We start from the raw sequence: 15,842 nt of genomic DNA on the forward strand, positions 1-15,842 counted from the left end.
TGCAGCTACAGTGCTGGGCAAGGAGAGAATGGTCTCTTCTGCTGGAAGTTACTTTCATTACAAAGAATTAAATAAATCTGGACATTACTAAAAATCTCCTTTATCATATGGTTCATTGCTCCAGAGATTATTTTCTTTATCTAAAGAACATAAATATTCTGCTGATTTCAGACAAAGCATTTAGTAATGGCGTAGACTCTTGGAGAAAATATATTTGTCCAAATCAACTAGTTGCTAGGTGCATCTCTGTCTCTGTCTCTGTCTCTGTCTTTTTCTCTCTGTCTCTCTGTCTCTGTCTTTGTCTCTCTCTGTCTCTGTCTCTCTGTCTCTCTGTCTCTGTCTCTCTCTCTCTCTGTGTATTTGTGTGTTTACTGATTATACTTCTGCACACATACATACATACATGCATATATGAGTATATGTGCATATTGTCTACTTATTTCATTTCCCTCATGATTAAATAAAATAACGGTCCCTTGAAAAACTTTATAGCCCTTCACAACTGTATTGCACAATGTGCACAAACTCACCCATGCTTGTGTATCCACACCAGCAAGAGTCAAGGAAAAGCTGGTGCTTGCTAGCCCAGAAAGAAATTAACATGCAGCTAACATCCGAGGAGACAGAAACACTCATTGCAAGTGTGAACACATATTTGATTGCAGCACTGTGTCTTTCCTAGGACTGACCTTATAAATTAAACAGTGTAACTCTCAAATAAGTGTTTTCTGAACATTTTGATTCAATGTGAACATTAGGATGCCCTTCAAATTAACATCCAACATTATTAGCCTATTGTTGGACATGGACTGCTTCATTACTGATGACTGAGAAGATATACCCACAATGCCACTAACACAGAATTTCAAAAAAGAATGAAAGGCGTTCTTAAATGACTTGGAATTTAAAACTGAAATAGCCAGATTTTTTATATATAGAGAGAGAGCACTGGACCTACATATTGAAAGGCATTTCAAATAGTAAATAAAATTGGAGTACAATGGCTCACCCTTCTAATCTCTCTAATCTCAACACATGGGAAGCACTGAGGCAGGACCATTGCCAGGAGTTTGAGGTCAATCTGGCTTCTACAGTGAGCTATACTCTATCCTGGGCTACAGTAGGACCATGTCAAAATAAACAATAACTAAAAAAAGACAGAAAATGCAAGTTTTTGCTTTGGTGCTTAGGGAAAGAATAACAGTAAAGCACCAACAGTGCTCAGTTTTGCACATCTTGTCTTTCAGGCTTGAGCATAAAGACCTTATCCCCCTTATAATCAAGTCTAGCATAAGCCTTCCTGCCTGGGACAGCCTTTTCTGACCTGCCAATTTTTCAGCTATGCTCTTCCTATGTTCATTTGAAGTGTAGTCTTCTGTTCCTTTGCTTTTGTGGCCCTTCCCACTCCTGATGATCTATAGGTGCCTTTTTCTCCCTAGCAAAGTGTCAGTTTCATATGGCCATAAACTACACCTATCTTATTCACTCCTGTATATACAGTGCCTGCTACAATATACAGTTCTGAAATTAAGAAACAAGTACATATATTAAGTGAATGTTCCATGTAAACTTATCTCTAGAAAGTATGACTAGTAAGTTGGGGAAAATAAGACTTATAAGGAGAATCAAGTAAGTATGTGTGTGTGTGTGCGCGCGTGCGTGTGTGTGTGTGTGTGTGTGTGTGTGTGTGTGTGTGTGTGTGTTAATGAATTTGAAATAACCTGTTTTATCTGCCACCAAGGAGTGACAGTACAACCAAAATCATGTTCATTACAAAATCTCAACTCAACATTTTTCTTTGTTTGCCAATCAAGAATGCTGCTCAAGTACGAAAAGTGAGAAGAACGTCCAATCTCACTTAAAGAGAGAAATTGGCAGGCCGGGCAGTGGTGGCACGTGCCTTTAGTCCCAGCACTCGGGAGGCAGAGGCAGGTGGATCCCTGCGAGTTCAAGGCCAGCCTGGTCTACAAAGTGAGTCCAGAATAGCCAAGGCTACACAAAGAAACCTTGTCTCAAAAAACCAAAGAGAGAGAGAGAGAGAGAGAGAGAGAGAGAGAGAGAGAGAGAGAAAGAGAGAGAGATTGGCAACATAGTCTCAGTCTGAAAGTTTCCAGAGAATAAAATACATTCTAATAGAATCTTTAACTTGGGAGTTGTCCCTTCAATAATTATAGGATGCAGAGTCATACTAACCACGATAAATTAGTAACCTCATTGTTATTATCTCTGAGAATTTGAAAATGCACTCTACAAATGCTATAAGACACTTAGGAAGCATGAGAACACGTGAGTAAATTAAAATCTGAAGTCATCACATCAATCAACTTATCATCTGCAATTCCACAAAATGTCTACGTGGCCGCCCTGTAAGTCCACCCACATCACATGCTGCTCTCCCAATTTCTGCTTCTATCCTCTGAATTCTATGAATCTCCTGGGATTCTGGTCCCCAGAAAACTTACCTGTAGTGTCTAGAAATCTCGTCTTCCACCTGGGTTATAAAATCGCATTTGGTGCAGGAGTATTCCTTGTTTTCCTTGACAGCCTGCTGCCCATCAGATCCCAGCAGGTGGTTTGCCTCTTGTTTGACATCCGATGCTTGGGACTCATGCACGGTCTCATAGTGAAAGAGGAGCACATCTACATCAGGGGTAGAGAAGGAACACTGGTGGCATTGGTGTTTGACTCTGGAACTTCCGGCCACCCCAGGAGACAAGTGCAACAGCAAGAGTGCACAGTGGGAACAATTACTTTTCCTACAAGCAAACGGATAAGTAATTTCTCCAAGATGCTTTTCTGGGCTGCAAAGGCCTCTGGGACAGAATGGACAGTGCTTAATCGTACACTTGTGGATGTTATGGAGCTGTTGATAATGACGGAGAAGTGGACCCACTACAATCACATCAGGGCCATGGCTTTTGGAATATCTAAAGTCACAGAACTGACAGTTATAACTTGTTACCATATTATCCTCTGCTCCCTTGCTCGGGAAGTCCTTCTTTTTAGCCCCACTCAAGCCCTTTTCTGGCTTGGTCAATGGCTCTCCTTCTACACTTTTGCCTAGATCATTCTGGTTAATAACAGTGCCCCTGGGAAGCTTGTCATTCAGGTCTGGGTTAAGGCCACCTGACTGCACTGCTCCATGCTGCTTGCCGTAATGGTCTAGGAGCTTTAGCGAGCTAGATGACTCACAGCTGAAACTACAAAATTTACACCAGTAATAACTGGTGGCCTCTGTACCATTTTGTCTTGAGGAATCGAGGGGCTTGATGGGCACTGAGTAGCCGACAGGGGTGTCATCTCCCGCTTTGACTGTGATCTTGTCCTGCCACTTTCCTACATCTCCAGAGTCACTGGCTCGAAGCGCAGGGATCGATTTGTTAGAGTTTTTCTCTGAAGGCTTTGCAGCCTCGGAGGAGGGGAGAGACACTTTTATTTTATTCGGGTGAGTCTGAAGAAAGTGTTGTTCTAGTTCGGTTGATGAGTTGCCCATGTAAGTGAAATTGCAGAATTTGCAGCGGAAATACTTGGTGTTGCCTTGGCAGTCTGGAGTTTTCCGTCCAATGCCAATGAATGTTCCACCTGAAGTGACCTGGAGTGTAGAAGAAATGGGCATTACTTTAGATGTGTCATACATTCAGTCACTTCTCTGTAAGAGAGGGTTATTGTCAAGTATTCAACACTTTTATAAAGACAACAATACATTTCCTCCTTCTTGGGAACCCGCTTGAACTATGGGGAAGGGGATCTTTATTTCTCTACAAGGACTCTTTGAGTGCTCAATCTTATAACGAAGGATGAAGACATGTAATGAAAGCACTATAACCAGGTCAAAGAACAAAATAATATGTATTTTAGGAAACATATTTCCAAGTGAGTGGGGTTGTTCTACATGACACCCAAATAACAAAGGGTTTCCTTTTTGAAGAGCTAAGGAGTGCTACGAAAACCAGAGGCAGCCCCTCTAGATCACTCCTTGAAGGGAATCTCCAAGGAAGTGTGAGACTCAACCCTACACCACTGAGGTTGCATGCAAAGAGGAAGTCTTTGTTTTACATAAAACATGGGTCCTAAACTGACCACACATGTAGCTTCTAACAGAAGCTTAATTATGTACAAGGAAACCAAACTAAAATGAAGTGGACAAGAATGATGGTAGCACACAGAATTTCAAGTGTCTCTCAGCCCAAACATGGAGAGAAATCCATCAGGGCTCTATTTGATTAAGACTTATCTAATAGCTAAGAGCCACTGTCTCTTCCAGTGAATGGGGTCATGGGATGGTCAAAGATTAAAATAAAGCAGTCCCCAATGAAAATCACTACATTCTACTGTCTCTGTTAAACTTGATTTACATAGTAAGACAGGCATGTTAGCACACAATATAATCCCAACACTCAGAAGACAAAGGTAGGACTACAGAGTTCAAGACTGCCCTAGGCTAAAGAGGCAGACTCTATCTCAAAAAGAGACAAATAAAAAAGAGGAGCAATCGCATTTTATTGATGATATGTAGGCCTCATACGGCACTTTATAAGACAAACTTCCTCCCTTCCAAGCGACAGTGAAGCAGAGATCTCAGTTAGTAAGAATCACACTGAGCCAACAGTCAGGGTTGGAAAGTGAATTGCTGACTGAGACCTTGAAAAACGAAGAATGGAAGGTCAGAAGGATGAAAGGAAGGAGTGGAAAGAAAACACTTCCTTCAAATGCAATTTTTTTTGTCCCAGCAACCAGATGTAATATATAAAGCAAGTGACAAAATCATGCTCTGCCTGCTTCAACAGCTGCTCAGAAAATGACATGTGTGATCGCTGCTCATATCCAAATCATTCCATGAGAAAAGTCTCAGGCTTCTCAAAATCACTTGAAGGCACTACTTAAAATGCAAATTATATTCGGTAGTACATTCTGGAATGTTTGCACCTCTGCTGTATAGAACTAAAATGGAGACGCTCATTTGCTTCCTAAACAGCCGGGATCTTGATCAAGTTAGTTAACTTCTCTGTCCAACAGCTTCCCCGATTGTGGTAACTTCCAAATGCATATCCCACATTACAGTTCCAGGAAATCAGCACTAGGGCAGAAACAACTTGATACTGGTTGTACATTAAGATCATTTGATTGTTTCCTCATTATTAAGGAAGCTATGATGATTAAATATATACATAATCATGTAACTCAAGCGCACAGTTTTCAGTCTATCGAGGACAGGACCACTGAGCAAGGAGAGCGAAATGGTGCGCCCCTCCCAGCCTAAAATCTTAGAGTCAACAGTTTGAAAAACGGCCAACCTCGAAGCCTTGAGAAAAGCTGTCTAGAACAACATCCTTACACTGATCAAAAGGAGCTGAAAGTTGCACTAAACAGATTACATTGCAAAACTTCTACATGGACTTCCCAATTCACTAGAATTGAGAAGAAGAAACCTTATTTTCAAGAAAAAAATAAACATTAAGTGCGATGTTATTATCAGGCAGTTTGGGGACTTAAACTTAGATCAAGGTGGGAAATACAAAAACAGTACTGCTTTATAAATAAAGATAAATACAAAGTGCAAAATTTTAGAGATGAATATTTTTCTTGGTGTAGCTACTTCATTGTTTCAGAATTCTGAGCTCGCTAATGAAAAGGCTTCTAACTTCTGCTTAAACAAGTGAGATTCCTGAGAATTTACCAGTGATCATCACTGTGTTTGATTTTGCAATCCTTGAGGCCCGTGTGCACAGCCACACCAAAGGAGTTGAACAATAAGCACACATATTCTTAAGAAATCCACACACATAGGGTTTTTGAAGTAAATAGTACCTCTATTTCAGGCATCTCAGCATCCCTGCTGAGTTGTTTCTAGCCATGAATAAAGAAAAGATTATGAATAATTATCAGTGAGGTATTTTTATTGAAGTTAACAAACTTTGCAGAGTACAGTGTGTCTTTTGAGTTGGTGTTGACAATGTGTCTAGGAGATTTGTTTCTTCACCTATGGAAGTAGATCGGACAACTCCCCTATTCAGTGTACTTTTAATGGTTACTAAATACATGAGTTATGCTAAGAAATCATTCTTCCTGTGGAGCTTTTTCATAAACAACAAACAAACTTCACAAATGATATTTCACCATGAAGAGCAATCACATTGATACTTCCCTATATTACAAATTTACCTTTGGTTAACATCACTAAATCATATTGGTATTACACAGTATAGAAAGCAAAACAGCATGGGGATCATATATAATAAAAGACTCTCAAGGGACACATAATTATTTAAGATTCTACTTATTTTTTCTCTCTCAAAAAGAAGACCCAGATGCTATATCCGTGATTCTTTCTAAAGAAGCACATTTACACAAGATACAGTTAAACACATCTGATATTCATTATTTGGCTATCTCTGTAAAATAAAACAAAATTTACTAAGCGGTACCCTCCCTGTCTACTGCCCACACTGACTTTAACTTTAGTACCTACAAGTGTTAGTGTTTATGCCCTCCTTTCTTAATTAAATAAGAATACACCCTAAGAGCAGTTAAGCACTTACAGCAACAATTTATTAAACCATACTGTCAGAAAATATGACTTCTCAAATGGCAGAACCCATCAATATTTGGGAAAAAAACTGTATTCCTAGTTATGATTACACTAAAAAGAAGACAAAAAGCCGAACATAGTTTTATGTCCTTCTTCCTTTACTAACCAACATTTGAAATTGTAGTGTATTAACACATAAAGTTTGTATGAAGATATTCACATATTAAAATTATACAGCCTTATGTTCCTTTGGGACCTCCCATGTGCTCCCCCACCTCCTTAGTTTTACTGTTTGGCTTGTTCTGGGCCCTGGAATAGAATATAAATATAAGATGAGCAAGCTAGATCCTCTCTTTGCCTTAAGGATACAACTGCAGCTACATTTTTATGCATTTATGTGCTCCTAGAAATTCTCCAAATCAAATTCTGTGAGCAGTTATAAGAACCTCCTAAGAATTGTTTCCAATCTTATGAATATAAATAATGCTGTACAATTTTGCCATTTAATTGGATTATTATAAACAAAAACGAGAGCTCTATAGCTGTGCCATCCAATTGAATTTTCCAAAATAATAAAAACTTGTATATTATCCTCTGTGCTGTTGAAGGACATGAACCAGATGTAGCTATTAAGATAAAGGTAGTGGAAATGACATATTTTTAACATAATGTTTTCTTACTTTTCATTAATTTAATTTAATCAAAATCTAGAAAACAACACGTGGTCATGAAGTACTGTATTAGGCAAGACACTATAGTGTAATGGCAAAAAGAATGAAATATTATTTAACAAAGTGAGCCATCCAGTAAACATCTCCTGCCAACATGATGAATAGATCAAATGGATGGGGACTGGTGACATCAGTGGCAAATTCAACACACTTTGCTCAAACAGTACTCTTAGCGTAAGTGAAAGGTTCCATTTGCCATGACGAGGCTAATGGTCTATTTATATTCTTTCTAGACTACAAGAAGAATGTGTTACTAATATTTGAAATATGTAATGGCTCCCTGCATTTGGGCTGAAGGAAGGAATGTGATTGAATACAAACAGTGAGGTCTCTCTAAGACCCCTGAGTCACCTGGAATAAGAAACCATAATAACTCATGGCGACTCTGGCATTGGCTTGACCTCCAAAAAAGCCCTTAATTCTGTCTTAAATACAAACGCAAACTAGCATATATACCTCCAAAGGCAAATTAAAGTTGCACATAGAAAAAGCAGTCCAGATAATAGGCGCGCGCGCGCGCGCACACACACACACACACACACACACACACACACACACACACACACACACACATACACACACAGAGGGGGGAGGGGCTGCATGCACACAAGCATGTATGCACACTTGCACTCACACATAGAGAAAACAAACAAAAACATCAGATTTAACTTATTTTTTCCCTGATAAGAGTAATTATATCTTAGCCTCCAATTTAGAAAAAAAAATACTATATTCCTTCCATATAGTATTTTCCATGGATTTTCTTTATAATTTAATGCATATTGTTTAACCGAAATATTTCACAAGAGAATTGAAAAACATTAAAAGACTGTTTCTTCGTGGTCTGTATGAATTCATGTGTTTCCTCCTGACAACACTCATCAAAACTGTATCAAAATAATATCTAAAGGAGTATGTCAGAGGAAAATATTTAAAGACTCAGAATTCTTAAAATGACACTTTAGTTCATGTCCTCATTTTCAAGGCAGCAGAAAAAGGAGCTGTTTGAACTACACACAAGCTCGCCCTCAGATGTGGTTCATTTTCAAGTACTATAATTGATGGCAACAGAGAGAAGTATCAGGGTGCTAATTTGAGAGGACTTGAGGTTATGGGCTGATAGTCAAAAAGGTAAAAACCTTAAAAGTAAAAAAGCTAACTCATTAAATAAAAATGACTGTTAAAATAATGGACTTTCATATCACTTGAAGAAATCTGTAAGGGACGGACAGGGCTAAGAATAACTGTGCCCAGAATTAACCTGCTGATACACATAAGGAATGTTGCTGCTGCATGTACAGAGCATCAAAAGCGCATTCCAGAATACCAAGTGCACTGCAGTGATGCGCGGCTGCTGGAGAAGAAGTGCTTAAAATTTTCAGTAAGGAATCTAATTATGTGGCAATCTTCCCACTCTCCACACAGCTTATTCCTGCAGCCTGTTCTTATCAGTGTCGCCACAATAATTCTGAGGAATCCTTTTCACATTGGGATTTATAAGAGCCACCTAAGTGGGAGGGGTGGTCAAATTTTAAAGAATTCCGGGGGAAGCATTTAAAAGACGCATCATACCAATTCTTCACAGATGAACAGTTTACTTTAAATGTATATTGTCATGTCACTCAGTGTAACCAGTGTTTCTGTGGTCAGCTGGTAGCTGGAATGACAGAATACCAATACGTCATAAATCTAATCTCAATAAGAGTCTGGATACCAAGCTGAGGGGATGGTGTTCAGCAGGTCAGAGTGTCTGCCACCTGCGCATAAACTTCACACCAAAACAAGGCATAGCTGGTTTTGTTCCTATAAAGGCAGGACTTTGAGAGACATACAGAGAAAGAGCTCTACCATCTGCAGGCTACCAGCCTAACTCCAGTTTCATTGTGAGACCCTGTCTTAAGGGGATAGGGTGCTAAGAGTAGAAGCCCTAAGAGGTGGTCTCCTACCTTTCATCTGCAGCAATCCGTACCCACACATACCTGGACAACACCACAGCACATACAGAGACATAAGCACAAATATTACAAAGAGTTCCAAAGACAATCTGTCATGGGAAATGAGAAAGCGAGGTGCAAGTACATTGTAGGCAGGGCATTCCACACAGGAGACTTCTACTTCCAGCCTGCCTCTGACCACTGATCAGAATGGAGATTAAAAAAAAAAATGTTTGATGCAAGAGGATACAGATGTGAAAGACAGAGCTCAGCCCTGTGCTGGGCACGCCTTACTGACCACGGAAACTGAGTTTAATCCCTGAGGTGAAGAAAGAACATCTTTCCTCCAAAGAGGTTGCTTGTAGCACTCCTACTAGCTGAGAAGCACTCGGAATCAATCAACAAGAAATGATAGTCCAGGACCCACAAGTGTCTGTGAACACAGCAATCTCATCGAATGGGGCTGGAGGGATGGCTCAGAGACCTGAGTTCAGTTCCCAGAACCTATATCAGGTATATGCACACACACACACACAGAGACAATTAATTTAAAGTGTTTGTAGAAAACTCAGATGTAAATAGGTAATGAAAACAATGGAATATGTGTTGTTTCTGCTGAGTCCATAGCTCCACGTCAATAAAAGCAGAGCGCCTAACGTAAACTGAAAAGACAGAAAAGGGTTCCGGGGCCAGTGAGGGATCTGAGAGCAGGCAAGCTGATATCTGAAGACTAGCCTCCTCCAAGCAGCGCTCATGCAAAGGCTATGCAGGCGGAAGGAACCTGTGCGAAGTAAGATGTGAGCATGAACAATGAAAGGCCCTCTCAGGAAACGATGAGGGATTTCCAGGGGAAAAGGGAACCTAAGAGACCAAAGAGCAGAGAGGAAGAAAGGCAGAACAGAGGGTTAATTCAACAAAATGAAAGGGAAGAAGGAAGACAACGAGGATGAGCTGTAAGAGGAGAGTAGAAAGAAGAAATGAACAAAAAGAAAAGAATAAAAGAAAGCAACAACGTGGGGCAGGGGAGCTGGTGCAGCTGGTGGAAGCCCGTGTATCGTGCATCGCAAGCCTGGTGCCCCGGGTTTATCCCATCAGAAGCTAGGTGTGATAAAACACACCTGCAATCCCAGCACCCCTATGGTGAGGTGAGGGCCTGAGACAACAGAATTGCCCAGACTCTCGGGCCAGCTAGTCCATAGTAGATAGTACAGCAGCGGAAACAAGAGAGATCCTGCCTGAACAAGCTGGAAAGCAAGAACCAACTTCTGAAAGTTGTCCTCTGACCTTCACTGTATGCACACATGCACACAAACCACCACACCATCACACCACACAGGATGCCACACCATATATACACACACTACACACACACACATACACACACACACACACACACACACACATGCCACACCAAATACACACACACTACACACAACTCACCACATATACACACCACATACATAAATATCACACAAAATGCAACATAGCAAACACAGCATGCACACATAGACAGCACACCACATACACACACATACACCACACCACACACACAACATGCAAACATACAACACAACACAGATATCATAGGCACTCATCATACACACTGCACACACACACACACACACACACACACACACACACACACACACACACACTGCACACACCCATACACATGTAACACAAGTACCTACTACAACACACACACAAATACACACACACCACACATATGTACCACACACCACAAACACGAAGTGAATTACAATTTTTAAAAAGAAAATATTCTGAATTTACTAAATAAACATAATTAATTTTTCACAGTACAAGAATACAGAAAAGTGGAACAACCTCTCAACTGTTTGGAATAAGGTCACAAAGGCCCAGAGCAGGGCCAAGATCCCAGCCTTGACTTACTAGAATGGAACTGTGCACAAAACGTGGCAAAAGAAATTGTAATAACTTTGAGTTTACATATATTGGTTCGGGGCAGCAATGGGATCTCCAGGCTGCCCAATAGCTGGAAAACAAGTCTTTGAACAAACTTGTTGTAGGCTTCCCATATTACTGAATACAGAAAAGAGTCCAGGTAATCTCTAAAGTTACTGCTACAGGTTATCTCAAAGTGAAAAGAGGGATGCTGGGCAGGTAAGAAATCTCAATCCTTAAGCTCTTCACTGCACCCCACAAATTTCTCACTTTCAGTATCTAGCAAAATCACAAAGCTCCCAACATGGCTAAGGTATGCAGCATACTCAAATTAAACCGTCTAAAGTTATTGTGATGTGTTTTCTGCCTCTAAACCCATCACTGCTCTCAATGTAGGCAGAAAGTAAAGGTGTAATTACACAGCCTAGGAGAACACAAAAGGGTGGGAGCATCCCCGTAATGTTACTCTTCATGGACATACCAACTGAAGACGACAGCTCTCTCTCACACCATCCATCATATCTTAAATGCTTAAAACAAAGACCTGTAAATGAGGAGACTATGAAAGAAATCGAACGCATGCATGAAACATCCCTTAATTTGGGGATAACAATGCAATCTTAATTGAGTAAGGCAAAATTTGTCCTGTACTCACTCTGTCAGAACTAGTTCCTGTAGCAAGAGAATCACTGAAAATGAATTACAGTAATCAAAAAAGAGACAAATCAACACATTTAATTTTCTTTTCAGCGATTTCAATTATAAGCCTAGTAAATTCCAAGAGTCAGCATCGTGCTGCATGCATTAGATAACAGATAGTCTCAAGGAGATCACAGATTTCTGCACATTTAAAATGATTCAGCGTGGGGTTCCAATATCTCACGAGCTATTGGGCTTGTCTCCCACTTTTTTCTATTTGCAGTAAACGCAATTTCCCTTTGAGGATGCAGTGCAGTAGAGTAGTTATGAGGCCAGGGTTCTGGAGCCTGTCTATCATGGTTTACATCCTATCGACTATAGTTATGCAACTCTCCGCTCGTGGGCATGGTACTTTAATCCCTCCTATACCTGTTTCCTCTTTCCCTTCTAATGGATATAATGGCAGTGTCTACTTCAAGGGTTTTCACGAAGATGAGCTGATTAATGCACATAAAGAAGTCAGAGGCACATCAGCACATAAGGAGCCCTTAATAAATGCTGGCTATTATTAAATGTAACTCTAAAACTGGGGGAGGAAAGCTATGTGCAATATTTATTATGTAAACCGAAAGATGATGAAAGAACACCAGATCAGCTTAAAAATACTGAAAAGTATAAACGCTGCATTGGCCACCCAATAAAAATCAAACACGTTTTGGGGACCTGAAAAATGCATAAAATATTTCTTAAGATTTGAAGTCAAGGGATTAATAAGAAGTCAAATACGTTTGGTCGAATGATTCTCAGGACAAAGAAAATCAGAAAATGAAATGATGCTGCTCTTTCTCTCCAAACTTTCCTACACTTGGGGCACTTGCTGTATATCTGTGCTTTCAACAGCTGCAAGTTTGCTGTAATTACAATGACCCAAAGAATGAAAAGCACTCAATAGTCTGCCGGCTTGATACACTTAGCAGAGCAGGCCATTTGGAAGATAAAACTTTTATTAAGAGTCGAATGAGTCTAAATTTGATTGGATGCACTGATAATTATGGGTTTTTTTATTCTAAACATTCTGCCTTGAGAGAAACACTGATATTCTAGAAAATGATACACATTCTTTAAATGATAACAAACAAAACAAAAATCAAAGAGGAATGGACAGTGAACATACCCTCTCATGTTAACAGAGCCAAATGGGCTTTAACTGCCATGCAGGTAAATGGATTAGCTAGGATGGTCAAACTTCTCCTCCTGGAGGGGTCACATTATCCAGCTTAGCCATCTCCACTGATGAAAATAACCTGGTAAATGCCAGAACTTTGCTTTGCTTTATGGCCTTGGGGGTGAGCATATGTTTTATTTTGCACACTTTATTACTTGTTAAAGAGATACAGCCCTAAAAAAAAGTCTGGATTCATATGCCAAACATTCTGTATTCCATACACAGTCTGAATTGATTAAAGTCTCATTCACCAGTTTTTCTAAAATGCAATAGTTCCCAAGTTAGAACAACAAAGAAACAGAACCTGCTAAGATCTACAACTTCCCGTATACTCCAGATCAAAGGAAACTGCAAAGCAAAAAGTAAATATTTGGAAGTAAAATTCAAGACAAATCAAAATAAACCACAATGAGATTAATGTTCCCAGGTTTTTTGCTTGCTTGTTTGTTTGTTTCTTTTTTCTTTTACTATTTTAATCAAAACTGTAATTTCCATGTTCAACTGAATACACTACACATTAAAGACATATAGAGCCCCTGTAGTTAAATGTGTTGAAAATATAAAAACAATCGATAGGTTCCTATCACTACAATCTTCCCTTCCTGTCTCTAACACTGCATATTGTACAGCTGTGATAAAAAAAAATAGTTACGAAACAGAAACCTAGTACTCCTTATTCAAACAGAAAAGAGTCCCTGGGAAGTTAACAAAGGGATCCTTCTAGGAAACTTGGGATTTCACTAAAGGTCAAAATGGAGGTCCCGGATGGAATCCAGTAGCTACTTTCCTGGAGTCCTGAGTGATGTAGAAACAACAGAAAAGATCTGCTAATATGGAAAGGTTTGTGTGCATCTTGAGCTTTTATCAGCTTGGGATAGTGTAAACACTTTCCCGTGGGAAGCACAACTTGACAGGACTCCTAATTTTATAACCTGATCTGAGAGCTAAAAAGCTCCCCCATAAAGATGATGCAAACGCCCTAATGCACAGCACATTAAGTCCTAATGAAACAGCAGAGTCGGCGTTGTTAATGCAGGTCTCCATTCAGAGGAGGTTTAAATATAAGCATAATAAAGCAGATTAAAAAGAAAGAGGCTGTAATTACTTTTTAAAGTACTCAATCCCTTGTCCTATGATTGCTCTACTTGCGCGCCTCAAAGGCTGAATGCAGATAGTAAAAATGACAGGAGGCTTGCCAACCATGCCATATCCATTATTTTCAAATATGTAAGGAAAAAAACTGATAAAACACAGAGAGAGACGAAACATTGGAAAACTAGCAACCTCAGCCAATCAAATAGCTCAGAGGTAGCCTTTAGATAATGGCTTTTCCTTTTGGTTGTTGTTGTTGTTGTTTATTTTTGGTGTGTTTTGAATTCCATTGTTTTTAGTTTATATTTATGGGGGTCATTTTCTTTCCTTTTTTCTTTCTTTGTTTTTCTTTCTGCCTTTCCTTAAAGAAGATGTTCTCTTTTCTGTTCTTGGAGATACACATACTACTGCAAAGTGTATAGTGAAGGATCTCATGAATTCCTCTGACCAAAATGCAATGTTGTGGTCCAACAGTGGCTGTTGCTGTTGGTCTCCACCTATCCTTGGTTCTTTATCTACAGGGCAAATTGTTTGGAATATCATTTACATGGAAGTGGATATTGTGATAGAATGTCTCTGCTATTGAATTTCCAAACGTTCCTCCAGATAACGTATATTTTAGGTTTATAGTGTGTGTTTCAAAATCTGAGACTGTTCACGTTACTCTATCTTCCAAGCTAGCTATGTTGTATTTACAGTCAAGTTGGTTTCATTTACATAAGACCATTCATCTCAAGACAAACTATAGATCCAAGCCACAGAGTCCTCTGAGTTCTTTCCTCTGTTCCCTTTTCTTGGTCTAAAGTGTCATAAATCTATCATTAACTGCCAGCTGCTCTGAATGTTCAGTAAAAGACAGCTTAATTGAAAAAGATTAAGGAATGTTACATCCTTTCTGCAGTTGACTTAAATAGTGTAGTTCAGTAAATGACTGCTGAAATTATTCAAAATACTGGTATCTAGAAAAATTATTTCATCAGAATATACACAAACCATTAACTTATAACGACCAGTATGTGTGTGTGTGTGTGTGTGTGTGTGTGTGTGTGTGTGTGTGTGTGTGTGTGTATACACCTCTGTATTAAGGAAATTATTTTATCTCAGGCAGATTTTAGTCAAAACAGTTCAAGTACCCAAAGAAAGAACTCATGTAAGAGAATTTCAGCAGCATAAATAGGTGAGGGCAAAAAGAGACTTCAAACACGCCTTTATTTTTGAGTACGTGTAGGGAGAGTCTCTTAGGCATGTGGTCCCGCACGGAAACAAAAAAGTCATTTATCTGTGGCCATGTTTCCGCATCCATATGAGGTATGTATATACTATATGTTTAAAATCACCGCCAGTCCATAGTGTACTTGGGGTTCTAATCACAAAATAAAGTTCAGTCTCTCTAGATTTGGCCCCTAAACCCATCCACTGCCTTGAGAAAAACACCTACTTTCCCCATGGGTTGATTTTATCCTATGGATTGCCATATAAGTTCTCTTCAACTGAAGAAGAAAATAACTAATGCTAACGAGATCACCTTCCTGCCTCTGGCTTCCTATCACTTTTCTTCTTCCCGGCATGCAGAGCAGGGACTCAGTACACAGCGAAGTCCACGATCAGCTGTTTTATTTCCAAACTCAGATAGCTCCCACATCTGTTTCATTTCTAAAATCACTGCCCAGGAAAAGTGTTCCACCCAAACATAAACTTTACTATAAATAACCAAGAACCTAACACATAACTATTGGGGGGAAATGGAAGTGTGTTTTAAAAAATCTGAA

General features: G+C 39.5%; 1 protein-coding gene across 1 annotated transcript in view; it reads right to left on the reverse strand.

The window, feature by feature from the left end:
• Positions 1-15,842, reverse strand: part of TRPS1 (transcriptional repressor GATA binding 1) — a 236,542-nt gene that overhangs the window by 174,933 nt on the left and 45,767 nt on the right. Inside the window, 1 exon segment of the mRNA XM_084751232.1 lies at positions 2,463-3,592. Within this exon segment, the coding sequence (XP_084607358.1) occupies positions 2,463-3,592 (1,130 nt within the window).

The sequence above is a fragment of the Acomys minous genome (genome assembly GCF_964271855.1).
Source record: "Acomys minous genome assembly, chromosome: 12".
Classification (NCBI taxonomy): Eukaryota; Metazoa; Chordata; class Mammalia; order Rodentia; family Muridae; genus Acomys; species Acomys minous.